Source organism: Pantherophis guttatus, chromosome 1 (genome assembly GCF_059756535.1).
Source record: "Pantherophis guttatus breed Tessera chromosome 1, ASM5975653v1, whole genome shotgun sequence".
Lineage (NCBI taxonomy): Eukaryota > Metazoa > Chordata > Lepidosauria > Squamata > Colubridae > Pantherophis > Pantherophis guttatus.
The window spans coordinates 234,135,089-234,148,414 of record NC_142063.1 but is presented as its reverse complement, the minus strand read 5'-3'; the positions used below and the strand labels follow the sequence as shown (position 1 = coordinate 234,148,414).

The following is a 13,326-nucleotide window of genomic DNA, read 5'->3' as shown; positions in this document are numbered from 1 at the left end:
TTGTATTTATCCAGCTATCAGGACAACAATTCAACTTTTTTCCACACAGTATAAAGACCAGATTTTAGTTAAAATCAGAACCAAATTCTTTTCCTCAATACCAAATTCTTTTCCTGGCCGCTTCCATTTAAAACTTTCTCTTAGGGTGTAATCCAGTAGCTGTAAAGTGTTAACAAGCCTTAACGAGCACTTCCCCTGGTAGTTTCTTCCTCCCGCCCTCAGTTGCCATTTTCTGCATATTAAAGCGGAGTTAAAGTGTTACTTGCAAATTTCCTTTTGTTTTCTCCTGATTTGCTCCATCTGCGATCGAAGTAAAGATGTTAAAAATCCCCCCTGTTGATTTTCTGCAGATTCTGGTCGCAGCTTCTAGCTCCGCTTCAGTGGAGTCGTTTCTGGTCCGGAGTGGCTTGACAGGCTTCAATAGGGAGCCCACACCCTTTGCGCCCCAGGATTTCTCCTAGCGCACTTGGGGGGGGGCTCTACCCCCGCCTGTCGACTCTTCTCTCTCCTCTTTGCCCGGGGAGAGGGTTCCAAGCCTCCAGACAGCAGTTTTTCGGCTGTTCTGGGGCTTTTACGGAACCAGAGAACGGGCGCTCAAAAAAGAGCGTCTTCAAAGCTGCGGAGCCAGGCAGGAAGTCCCCCTATCTATTTATTTCTTGATAGTTTGTCATACTTATACTACCCAGGTTTGACCCTGCTTATATTTTTGTTTTTACAAGTGTATTCACTTAATTTTATGTGTAACCAATCTCAGACCAATCACCATTCATGTTTATTTTCCAAATCTATCGACACCATATGTACATATTAGTTTTATGTTTCTTTAACTCACATAAGTTATCAAAGGAATTATAGCTTAATGAATATACTAAAATAGACATTTAAAATCTTAAAATATACTTAAAATAAATGAAATAAATAGTAGTGACTAAGGCATACCAGGCTAGAAACCAGGAGACTGTGAGTTCTAGTCTCACCTCAGGCATGAAAGCCAACTAGGGGACTTTGGGCCATTCCTTCTCTCTCAGCCTAAGATACTTTATATGGTTGTTGTCAAAAATAGGAGGAAGAAGATGTGCTAGGTATGTTTGCTGACTTGAATTATTTATAAAAATAATAAAGGAGGGATAAAAAAACCTCAATTTTTTGGCAGAGATTTCCCATCATTTTTCTATCTCATAATTCCCTGAAAAATTGAACAATTTTTCCAATTATAAGTTGTAAGTATACACATACTTCGCTTTGTTGCGAAGGTTGTTGAGAGTGTGGTTGCGCGACAATTTCCACAATTCCTGGAGGAAACATCTTATCTAGATCTGTTCCAGTCGGGTTTCAGGTCTGGGCACAGCACGGAAACGGCATTGGTCGCGTTGGTAGATGATCTCTGGAGGGCTCGGGACAGGGGTTGCTCCTCTGTTCTGGCCCTGTTAGACCTCTCAGCGGCTTTTGATACCATCAACCACGGTATCATTCTGCACTGGTTGGAAGAGTTGGGGATGGAGGGCATCGTGTTACAGTGGTTCTCCTCCTTTCTCTCAGACCGGTTGCAGTTCGTGTTGGCAGGGGGGCAGAGGTCGACCTCGAGGCCTCTCGCCCCTTCTGTTCAACATTTATGTGAAGCCGTTGGGTGAAATCATCCGTGGCTTTGGGGTGAAGTACCATCAGTACACTGATGACGCCCAGCTGTACATCTCCACCCCAGGCCACCCCAACAATGCCCTTGAAGTGATGTCCCAGTGCCTGGAGGCTGTGCGGATCTGGATGGGGAGGAACAGGCTCAAGCTCCACCCTTCCAAGACTGAGTGGCTGTGGCTCCCATCATCCCGATATAGTCAGTTGACTCCATCACTGACTATTGGGGGCGAGTCTTTGGCCCCCACAGAGAGGGCGCGCAATCTGGGAGTCCTCCTGGATATGCAGCTGTCCTTGGAGGAACATCTGACGGCTGTAGCCAGGGGGACCTTCTGTCAGGTTCGCCTGATTCGCCAGTTGCGGCCCTTTCTTGATCGGGATTCCCTGTGCACAGTCACTCACGCCCTCGTCACCTCGTGCCTGGACTACTGCAACGTTCTCTACATGGGGCTCCCCTTGAGGAGCACCCAGAGGCTCCGACTAGTCCAGAATGCGGCCGCGCGGGTAATCACGGGAGCCACTGGCGCTCCCACATAACACCGCTCCTGTGTGAGCTGCACTGGCTCCCAGTGGTCTTCCGGGTGCGCTTCAAGGTGTTGGTTACCACCTTTAAAGCGCTCCATGGCATAGGACCTAGTTATCTTCGAGACTGCCTGCTGCTACCGATGACCTCCCACCGACCTGTGCGCTCCCACAGAGAGGGCCTCCTCAGGGTACCATCAGCCAAACAATGTAGGCTGGTGACCTCCCAGGGGGAGGGCCTTCTCTGTGGGGGCACCTACCCTCTGGAATCAGCTGCCCCCAGAGATAAGGAGAATCCAAGACCTCGGTGCCTTCCGCCGTGCCCTTAAAACTTTCTTTTTTCAGCAAGCCGGGCTGGCTTAACACATTTTTTAACATATTTTTAATTTTTTAATTGGTTTGTTATCTTAAATTGGGGCCAAATTAATATATATCCTTTTAATTGCTTTTTAATGTTTGTATTGTATGTTTTTATCTGGCTTTACACCGCCCTGAGTCCCTCGGGAGAAGGTGCGGTATATAAATTCGAAATAAAATAAAATAAAAATAAAATACAATATATTTGGATTCAGGTGCCACAAATGATAACAATTGTATTTATTTTCTTTCTTTTCTTTTGAACAGGAGTTGATAAATGATCCTTTGTACATAGGTCTGAAACACAAACGAATCCGAGGCCAGGCTTATGATGATCTTCTAGATGAATTTATGGAAGCTGCAGTTTCCCGGTAATATTTCTGCATTTTGTACCACTGGATGTTTTAGGGATTTATTGAGAGCTGGAAAGACAATTTAACTTAGAAGCTAAGATGCATACTTTTTACAGGCTTACAAATACAGATTGTACTTGTAGCTCATTGGTTTATAATGTTGAGTTGTTGTGAATGGATTTACCATTTCACAACAGTAAGAAGAAGTTGGGGAACTTCTCTCTATATTAGGAAATCTTTCTTTTTATCTGTTTTCAAAGTTACTTTAAATTTAAGAATCAAGAGTTTATTCTTATTTATTTTATTTATTTATTAGATTTGTTTGCTGCCCATTTTGCTTTGAGGAGACTCTGGGCGGCTTACAACAATAAAATGCAGCTGGCTTGCATTTACAGCTAGTTGCAGCAGTAATTATAACATTGAAACTTTTTTTTTTTTTTTTGGTTACCATTGCTTGATCAAGCGAAGTGCAGTCCTGGCTTATTTTCTGTAGTTGCTTACAGACGTATATACTCTATATAGTTCCAAGTTAAACAAAAAAAATCAGAACAATGGTTTTGCTTACCATTTCATTAGAATATTGTTAAAACTTGTTGGTAGCATATTTATTTGGCACAGTTGTTTTCTTTGGCAAAGAAATACATTAGGAAGAAACCAGATAATTGTGACACTAATTGGAAATTATGAAAGAATGTTGGGCCACACTGAAACTTTAATAGGAAAATTTAAGTCTAGTATTCTTAATTTAATCAATTCTTGGCCTATGATTAATTCTTAATTGCCAATGGGCCCATCTATAGTTGTTTATTTATAGAAATTCTTTTGCAAGTTATTCCAGTGTTTATAATCATTGCTGGAAAGAATCTATATTGTTGTCTGTTTGCAAATTAGCGAACTCATCCAGAATGGGGTGAAATTATGTCAGGCTAGGAGTTCAGGGTAAAACTTTATACCTGATAAAACGAAGCATTATTTACACAATGAAGTAGAAACCTCTGTACCTTTTATCTATCTGCTATGCTTGGGGTTTGTTTTGGAAAGTTAAATGTTTTTCAGTTTCCAAAAGTTTTTGCTTTTTCTCATTAAAATATTAAAAATGTGTGATATAGTCACTTCATGACAAGAGACTTGAAAGTTTAGAAACTAAACAATGAAGTGATGTTTGTTCCATAGTAAGGACAAAAGAAGTTGCTAGATTTCTAAGAATAGAATATTTTATACTATAGCAGTTTGGGCTCGGTTATGGATTGAGCATAGATGAGGCATATAAAATTGGTATTCCATTATATGAATTATAAAAGGTTGCATCTTTTTTTCTCGGAAAAATACATTTTGTTTCTATGAGTTATTTTAAGCTTTATGTATCCTTTAGCAGCAGAGAAAAGCCTTTATTTTATAAAGATGACAAGGAACATACATGGCAATTTGCAAAATGGCTAGCGGAGCAAGTAAATGTACAGAACGTGTTATGTCCATATATGGGCATCCCCGCCGGATTGGCTAGTCCACCGGCGGGAGATTTGAAGATCTGTCATTGGCCACCTTGCCTGCCGACTCCCTTTATAAGGCGGCACAGCCGGCAGTTTTGATTCTCCTAAATAAAGTGCTGAACGGACCTCTCGCTGCTCGCGTATTCTCGTGCCTGCGCCAATCCAACAGAACGCATTTCCTTATACTGTATGTCTAGGATCCCCAAGCTATGCAATTTATGATGAACATCCAAACAAATCAGATTAGTCTTCTAAAAAAATAAAAACTGCTCTACAAATAGTTTGTGCTCCCCCCGCCCCCTTTTAACATTTTGGTGTGTTAATGAGTTAACAAAACCACAAGGATTGAGGTATGGTGGCCCTTTTTTTTTTTTACTTAATTGACTGTAAATCAGGGATAAGCAGATTTACTTCATGCATGAATTCTTATGTTAGAATTTAAGGTCTACCTAGCAGAATTAGGATTGCAAGTTAGGTTGAAAAAACATGGGGGAACAGATGCAAAATCACAATTAAATGGTGGGTGGTAATAATGAGTTACAATTTGGAACAATACTCTGTGAGATGATTTGCCTAGATGTTAACGCAGGAATTAATTTTAAATACTAGAACTTAGGGACATAATACTGAATTTTGTTTCTGTATTTCAACAATTTAGCAAAGAAAAGCTTACTTTGCACTAAGAAATAAATGTTGAAAAGCTTTGCTGATCTACAGTCAGATTACAGTTGATAGTTTCTTTGTCTTTAGGAGTTTGCTACAGTAGGAGCTTGAGAATGGGTTGCGAAATAAAGGCTATTTTGTAGATTGGTTGAGAATATTGACTACATGGAGTTTTCATCTTTAAAGAAATTTAGTAGATTACTGTTTATTATGCACATCAGTGCAAGTAAACATAAAGAGAATTTCAGATTGCCAAATTACTGGGGGAAAGTATGTGGTCTCTCTCTCTCTCTCTCTTTCTCTCTTTTTCTCTCACACACACACACACACACACACACACACACACACACACACTAGCTGCTAGCAGCAGGTTTCCAATCAGACTGGCTAAGACAAAGAAAGACAATGTTGATAATGAAAGACCCCCACAAGAGAACAGTACCATTGGCCAATAACCACCCTTCCCACAACAAGGAAAGTCCTGTAAGGACCAAGCTACAGGACTGCATGGACCACTGCATGGACCAAGCTGCAGGACTTCATGGACCAGTGCATGAGCATAGCTTAGAAGGGTGTTGGGAACAATGGCAGAAGCTCAATTACCGAATTACAATTCTTTATTGGCCAAGTGTGATTGGACGCACAAGGAATTTGTCTTTGGTGCCTATGCTCTCAGTGTACATAAAAAGACAGGATACATTCGTTAAGGTACAACACTTAGTGATAGTCCATAGTGATAGTCAAAACACCAGTTGCTCATAGATAAAGCTCATAGTCTTGCCCAAGACTCAGGGTCTAGATAGACCAATTGCAGCACAGCCTGAATTCACTACCAGAAGTCATACAACTCAAGACATACACATGGATCTGTGAATGCCTGGCACTATAGAAAGGCAACAGGATACTAAGGTTTTTCCTCAAGAACTTATCAGACTGTGATAAAACTGGAAGTCAAGTTAAGATAGCTCACACAAGTGACCATCAGTAGGGATGAGAAGAGATTTTTATTATTTTTTTTAATAAAATAGAGTTCAACTCAATCACCTGGCAGTTCTTGGAGTGAAGCCAAATCTTTTTTTCCTAAGACCATTTGATTGTTTTATTCTCTAGCACTAGTCAGCATCTGTATTGTTTCTAACACTTAAAAAAACCTACCCATCAATCCCTGCTTCTGCACTTATAATCAGTATGATTTATGCACACCTGTAAAGAAGATTAAACCTGAAATACTGGAAAATGCATTGTAAAATAATTATACCTGCTACGTTTTACAAATGTAATACTCATTTGACACCCACAACGCGTGTCTGCAACAGACTGGTTAGAAAGCCTAGATATCATATCCAGTTTATAGCCTAGTTTACTATTTGACTCAAGAGACCAGTTTTGAACTGGTCAATCAACAGGATTGGGTTTTCTGTCCTCCCTCTGTGTTTCTTATTTTTCCAGTCAAATAGATATTTAGCCAGAAGATGCAAAGAGCAGTTATATATGCATCTAATCAAGCAAGCAAGCAAGCAAACCAACGAACAATAATCAATCAATGATTTTTTAAAATTAAATCTTGCCTTTTTTATAAGGCACGGTGTCGTCGTCACATGACATATTGGGACTTCCCCCCCTTGCTAAACTGGGCATGGGCGTGGCTAGCGCGTGATGCATCTGGCCTGCGAGCCGCAAGTTTGACAGCCCTGTTATAAAGGCTCAAGGCAACATACGTCCTTCTACTGCTATTTTTTTCCCATAACAACAGCCCCTGGGAGAAGTAGGCTGGGCTGAGAGAGAGAGAGAGAGAGAGAGAGAGAGAGAGTGAACAATTGGCTCAAGTCCACCCAGCTTGCTACACAGTTTGGGATCATTATGTATTAAAAGTCCTAAATCAAAAGGAAAGTTGCATTTAAGCTAACCCCAATTCCTCCTTAAATATTTTAACATAGGGAAGTTGAGGGAAAGTAAGGAAAGAGTTTGGCAGGACACATGGCTGTAAACAATATGACCATTCTGTGTGGCCCATCCTAAACTTAGTTTCAAGACTTCATACATTCATGCAGATGCATGAATGAATAACAGAGTAACAGAGTTGGAAGGGACATTAGAGGTCTTCTAGTCCTGCTCAAGCAGGAAACCCTACACCATTTCAGACAATTGATTGTCCAATCTCTTAAAAAATTCCAATGATGGAGCATCCACAACTACTGTTTTTTTTTTTAAAAAAAAATAGATCCATTAGATTCCTGCTGGCAGCTTTTTCACTGGAAAGATTCCCAGCAATGCTAAGCTCACTTACTGAGACTTATTTTTTTATGACTCAGAATTTATTTCTAAATAAATATGTAGTCTTAGAATCTCAAAAGGCATAATCAAACTGAAATTGTGTTGACTTCGATATTCCTATTTAAGATTTCAACTGTGCTTGAAGTGGTTCAGCAAACTCTAATTAAGATGGAACCCTAATTCTGACGACAACTCTTTATAATGCAAAGTTAATGCTGCACTGTGATTTGAACAGGAAAAGATGATTTCACCTGAGTAAGGAACTCAAGAGCACTCAAATCCATACAGAGTTTTTTTTATGTCTCATAAATTTTTGTAAGGTAAATAATAAAGACCACTCAAATTCTCATTGCTAGTGAGAATTTGAAGTATGAGTGCTCACTTAAATTCTTGGCCAAAGCTGATTTGGACCTTATAAAATTGATACAATATTTAAAATTGCCTACATTTGTTAGGATATGAAATAAAGAATTTGCTTCAGCAGTTGGAAGTGTTATTTTATTTGCTGTGTTTTTCATTGGACCTACCTAATGAAAAATAAAATAATTGTTATACAGGTAGACCTCAACTTACAACAGTTCATTTAGTGACTGTTCAAAGTTACAACGGCACTGAGAAAAGTGACTTATGATCATTTTTCACACTTGCAACCATTACAGCATCCCCATGATCACATGATTTACATTTGGATGCTTGGCAACTGGTTCATATTTATGACAGTTGCGATGTCCCAAGGTCATGTGATCCCGTTTTGCGGCCTTCTGACAAGCAAAGTCAGTGGGGAAGCCAGATTTACTTAACAACTATGTTAAATATGTTGAGCAACTATGTTGAGCAACTATGGTGATTCACTTAACAACTGTGGCAAGAAAAGTCATAAAATGGGGCAAAACTCACTTAACAAATTTCTCACTTAACAAATTCTGGACTTAACATCAATTGTGGTCATAAGTCAAGGGCTAGCGTTATTTCCCACAAAATATTATTTTATATCTTGTATGTACATCTGGACAGATTGCAAAATAATTTTAATACAGTTTATTATTAATGATTCTATTTATATTTATAAGCTTTGTTTTTATTTTTATTTATTTTTATCCAGTTTGGTCTAGTGGTTGACACACCAAGTTAGAAAGCAAGAAACTCAAATTTCGCCTTAGTCATGAAAGGCAGCTGGATGACTTTGGACCAGACATTCTTTCTCAGCCCAATCCACTTTACAGGGTTGTTGTAGGAAAAATAGGAAGACTAAGTTGTGTTGGATATGTTCCTTGACTTGGGTTATTTGTAAAAATAATACAAATAAACAAACAAGCTACCATACTCTGTCTTGTGTTTGTATATTCATGTTGTATCTCTAATATATAGGACAGTTAGCTCTTTCAGATTGTATTTTTAGAAAGAAAGAGGAGAAATTGTGTTTTTGGTTTTGTTTCCCTTTCTCTTACTTTTTTTTAATCTGTTCTGCTAGTTTCAAGGCTGCCTGAAGTTTCAAAGCATGTCTCGGGCTGCCAATCTGCCAGTCCCAATATCAGCCCATCCTACACCCTTCCCCGCTACGTCTCCCTGCTAGTCTTTCTTTCTCTAATCTGTAAAATTGGAGGTCTGATACCAGAACAGAACTACAGTAATCTCAAGTCTTCCATTATTTTCCATTCTGAGAGTGGGCATTTTAGGAGAGTTCTGACACTAGGATTGCAACAATCATTTCCTAAACTCTTGTGTTCATAACTTTTAACATTGTTAATGTTTTCCCAGTGCCGATTTTGTGGAAACTGCAATTGCCACCATGTGCGCATGCCCATATCTGACCATCAAGCCTAGGCAGAGTTCAATAAGAAAAAACCCCAAGTACCGGTAATTAAGAATAAAGGACATATGGAAGTTCTTGTCAAAATGTATCCATCTGGAAAAATCAAATCCAAGATTCCTAGATGAGTTGTTCCTTTGATTTATTGTTTTCATATTAGTCATCATTCTTCTTTGTCAATGTCAATTCAACTTTCACAAAAGAAAATATAGTTTATTCAGTTTTTAATTCTTTAGTCAGACACATAATGTTTTGTAGTTAATTTTTATTCTTATTAAAATCTTGTTAGGAAATGCTTTAAGATTGTCACCAAGCATGACTTCTTTTTATTCCAGAATATATCTGAAAGAAAGACGCCAAAACAGAAGGTTTTTATTCTTTTTTCCTTTCAGTTGCTTCTATGCTCAGGTTTCAGCTTGAATCCCTTCAAAGGCGTTCCAGTCTACAGTCTGAGAATAATCTAGGGACTAATTCAAAATTATACCATATACACATAGTAATACGTAAAAGTTCTGAAATTAAGCAGAATATCAGGAATATCAAATTCCCTACCTGTTATTAAAGTTTCCCTCAATCAGCCTCTACTCCCATTGACACATTTATAGGCTTCCATTGCTTTTCCAGATGCATAAGCAATGCATTTCTTTCCATGGCTTATTTTAGCTCTTAAATAATTAATTTATGCTTGAAAATGCTGGGCTTTAAACCTGATTCTTTTGGATACTTTTATCTTTTTAATGGTATGCTTGTTAGCCTGGGATTTTATATTCAGCCTTGCAATGCTAGTTAATATTTTCAGATCAGGAAAATATCATCTACTTAACCTTTCCTTTAGCGGTCCTATCCGAAAGAAAAGAGACTTCATTTGTATCTTCCTGATTTGATTGAGTTCTGATTGAAGCTGAGTAAGGTTCTTCTGTACACAGATAAAAGAAGAAAATGTGTAGTGTTGAGAAAAGAAATAGAGTTGATTTAAAGGGAATGGGAGAAATTTCCATTTGGACTTCCCAGGTCAGATGAAGGTTTTGGGGAATCACCCTTAGTTGACTGTAAAATAGGTATCAAGATAAGATTTTGACAATAATGAATGAACACAGCAACTTACGAATGTACTGCTGATATTTTTTTCAATATGCAATATTGAAAGGCAGCTTTTCCACAAAGCATTTCGGAGCTCCCAATTAATTTTGCAGAGCAATATCAGGGTCAGCCTAGAAAAGGTTTTGCATCTTCTGGTCTGAAGCCAAATTGACTATTCAGCACAGGATGTTTTTTTTTTTCCTTCTTCTTAAAGAGTTTGCCAGGAGACCATAGAAGCTGTAAATTATAGATGGAAAGTATTTTTAAAGGATAGTGTTTGCAGACTAAATTAACCAAGTGCATCTGTTTTTTTATATTTTCCAAATCAGATTTTAAAATATGATCCAGCTGCTTGCATTTTGCAATTAGCTGACTTGCTAATATTTTGTAAAAAGTCTTAAACTGATCTCTTTACTTAATTGTACTCTTGGAGTAATAGGCATTAAACTGGAGTCAATAGTGTGTTGCCCTTTATAGATTTTTAATGTTAAATCAGTACAAATGCATCAGTGGCTTATCTTAAAAATGTTCATTGTGCTATGAGAAGTTAATAGTAGGTTGACTGTGCCATGTCAATGCAATGCATATATTCTTCAGCTTTTCATCTAATTCAGTTGACATTCTGAACTAATGACTGGGCTTGATAAGGGGCTGAATGAGGGCTAATAAATCAAAGCTTCATCTAGTCAGAGTAAAAAATGTTTCGTCTGTCTGGGTAAGCGGTACTCACCTTGTTCTGGAGGGGACCATTCCTCACTGTATTTGCTTGAGGGGTTTTGAGATCTTGCACATTCTGTAGAGATGTGACTCATGATGCCTATTACGAATTCAGACAAATAGATCAACTGCAACCTGTCTGAAAAGAAACAGCCTTGTAACATTTATTAATAGGTTGATAATCTCCTGCTTGAGTTTCTGCATGCGTTATTTATGAAGCTGCCTTTGAAAGCAGTCTGGGAACCTCTGTTCAAATCAAGAGTAACTAGACTGTAACTGTCTTTAATTTTAAAGCTTTCAAACTATCTTAGGGTTATCTCTGTTATGTCTGCAGAGACCCTAACATGGGGATAGACAAATCTGTAGGTTTTAGACTTAAAATTTTAAGAACATACTCTGGTCTCATACATTAACCACCTGGGAAGTTTGCTTTTTCAACAAATATGATTAAGCAAAGCAGGAGTGAAATCTACTTACCTTCCCTACTGGTTCGGAAGTGCGTGTGCTACGCACATCACATGTGATTTTGGACCCTCTGCGCATGCGCAGAGGGTAAAAAACAGGTTACTTCATGGTTAAAACCAGGAAATAATGACATCTGGGTGGATGGGCGGAGCCTCACACTGCCGTAGCTACCAGTCAGAGTTGGGTTTCAGCAGGTTCTGACCAGTTCTGGAGAACTGGTAGCAGAAATTTTGAGTAGTTAGGAGAACCAGCAAATACCACCTCTGGCTGGCCCCACCCCCATCTATTCTCTGTCTCCCAAGTCCCAGCTGATCGGGATGAAATGGGGATTTTGCAGTAACCTTCCCCTGGAGTGGGGTGGGAATGGAGATTTTACAATATCCTTCCCCTGCAATACCCACCAAGCCACGCCCACCAAACCATGCCACGCCCACCAAGCCACACCCAGAGAACTGGTAGTAAAAAATTTTGGAACCCATCACTGCTACCGGTTCTCCGAACCACCCGCCACCGCTACCAGTTCATCCGAACCGGTGCGAACCAGTAGCATTTCACCCTGAAGCAAAGCTAACTCATGGACTACTACCTATCAAACCACCTCTGGATACCTTCTTTCATTCATCTTTCCTCATCCTCCTGCTCCTTCATATGAGCTACAGTGGTCCATATTTTTTTCTAAGAATTATTGGTGGGATTTAGGTGGGACCAGAGGCACTTCTCTTTTAAGTTTAAAAAAATTGATATAAATCTGGAGGGAACTCAAAGAGGTGAACATAGGATGGTTATTCCTGACCTAAAGGGCACTGCTTGAAGTTGTATTCTAGAAGCTATTTCTAAAGTGAATAATTGCCATTTTAGACTTTCACCTCCTTTGTGAAATATCCTTCCCTAAGAGGCCGGCTTAATATTAATCCTATAGATTTTTTTCCTATTGAAAAAAATTTATAGGATTGATAGAAAAAATCTATACTATTGAAACAGCGACGTCTACACTGACTTGGGCATGTCGTGAGAATGGCTGATGGTCAGATTCCAAAAGATCTCCTGTATGGAGAATTAGTGCAGGGAAAGCGCTTCAGAGGGAGACCACAGCTGTGATATAAGAATATCTGCAAGAGGGACCTAAAGGCTCTGGGAATGGACATTAACAACTGGGAAACCTTGACCTCCAGTCGTTCAGCTTGGAGACTAAAGACGCAGCATGGCCTTTTCCAATTCGAAGAGACACTTGTTCGGCAGGCTGAGGCAAAGAGACAGTCCCGGAACCAGCAAAATCTGGGGGCTGGGCAGGGGACAGAATGTATCTGCCCTCAGTGTGGAAGGGATTGCCACTCTCGAATTGGCCTTTTTAGTTACACTAGATGCTGTTTTAGGACCTCTTTCCAGAGCACGATACCATAGTCTCTTGAGACTGAAGGATGCCAATGCAAAAAAGATTTTTTCCCACAAAAATCCTTTTTATTCTATCTGATATTTTAAGGTCTACTTTAGTGTGTTTGGATTTTTTAAAAAATATTTTATCCTTCCCTGTTTTTCATTTGAACTGATGTGTTGCTTTCTTACCCTAGGTGTTAGTTTTGTCATATTTTTATGGCATGCTTGTTTTTATCATTTTGTGGTTTTCATTTGCTTGTACACCACTGGAAAGAATTCTGGTTATCTGACAGTCTGAAACTGTAGTCAATCAATCATCTTTTGGGAGACTGATGAAAAACAGTCATAAAAATCTTATAAAAGCAGCCTTTCCTTACATCCATAATTCTGATTTCATGTTTTATGGCACACTTTGAATGAACCATATGGGAAACATCAAAACTTGCTTACTGAAAATGCTTGTACATTTTTATGTTTTTTAATGTTCACAGTATGGGAAGGGCAGAATATTCTTAGATATTATGTGTTCATATTTGCATTCCTTCTCTTTCTGAAAGATACAGGAATAAAGTGGTTTTGTGGTTTTGAT

The 13,326-nt window shown here is 39.0% G+C and overlaps 1 protein-coding gene across 3 annotated transcripts in view; it reads left to right on the top strand.

Annotated features, from left to right (window-relative positions):
- Positions 1-13,326, top strand: part of ME1 (malic enzyme 1) — a 115,325-nt gene that overhangs the window by 68,319 nt on the left and 33,680 nt on the right. For all 3 annotated transcript variants that reach the window (XM_034408890.3, XM_060689143.2, XM_060689142.2), the window contains one exon: positions 2,779-2,882. In XM_034408890.3, the coding sequence (XP_034264781.2) occupies positions 2,779-2,882 (104 nt within the window). The remainder of the gene's footprint in view (positions 1-2,778; positions 2,883-13,326) is intronic.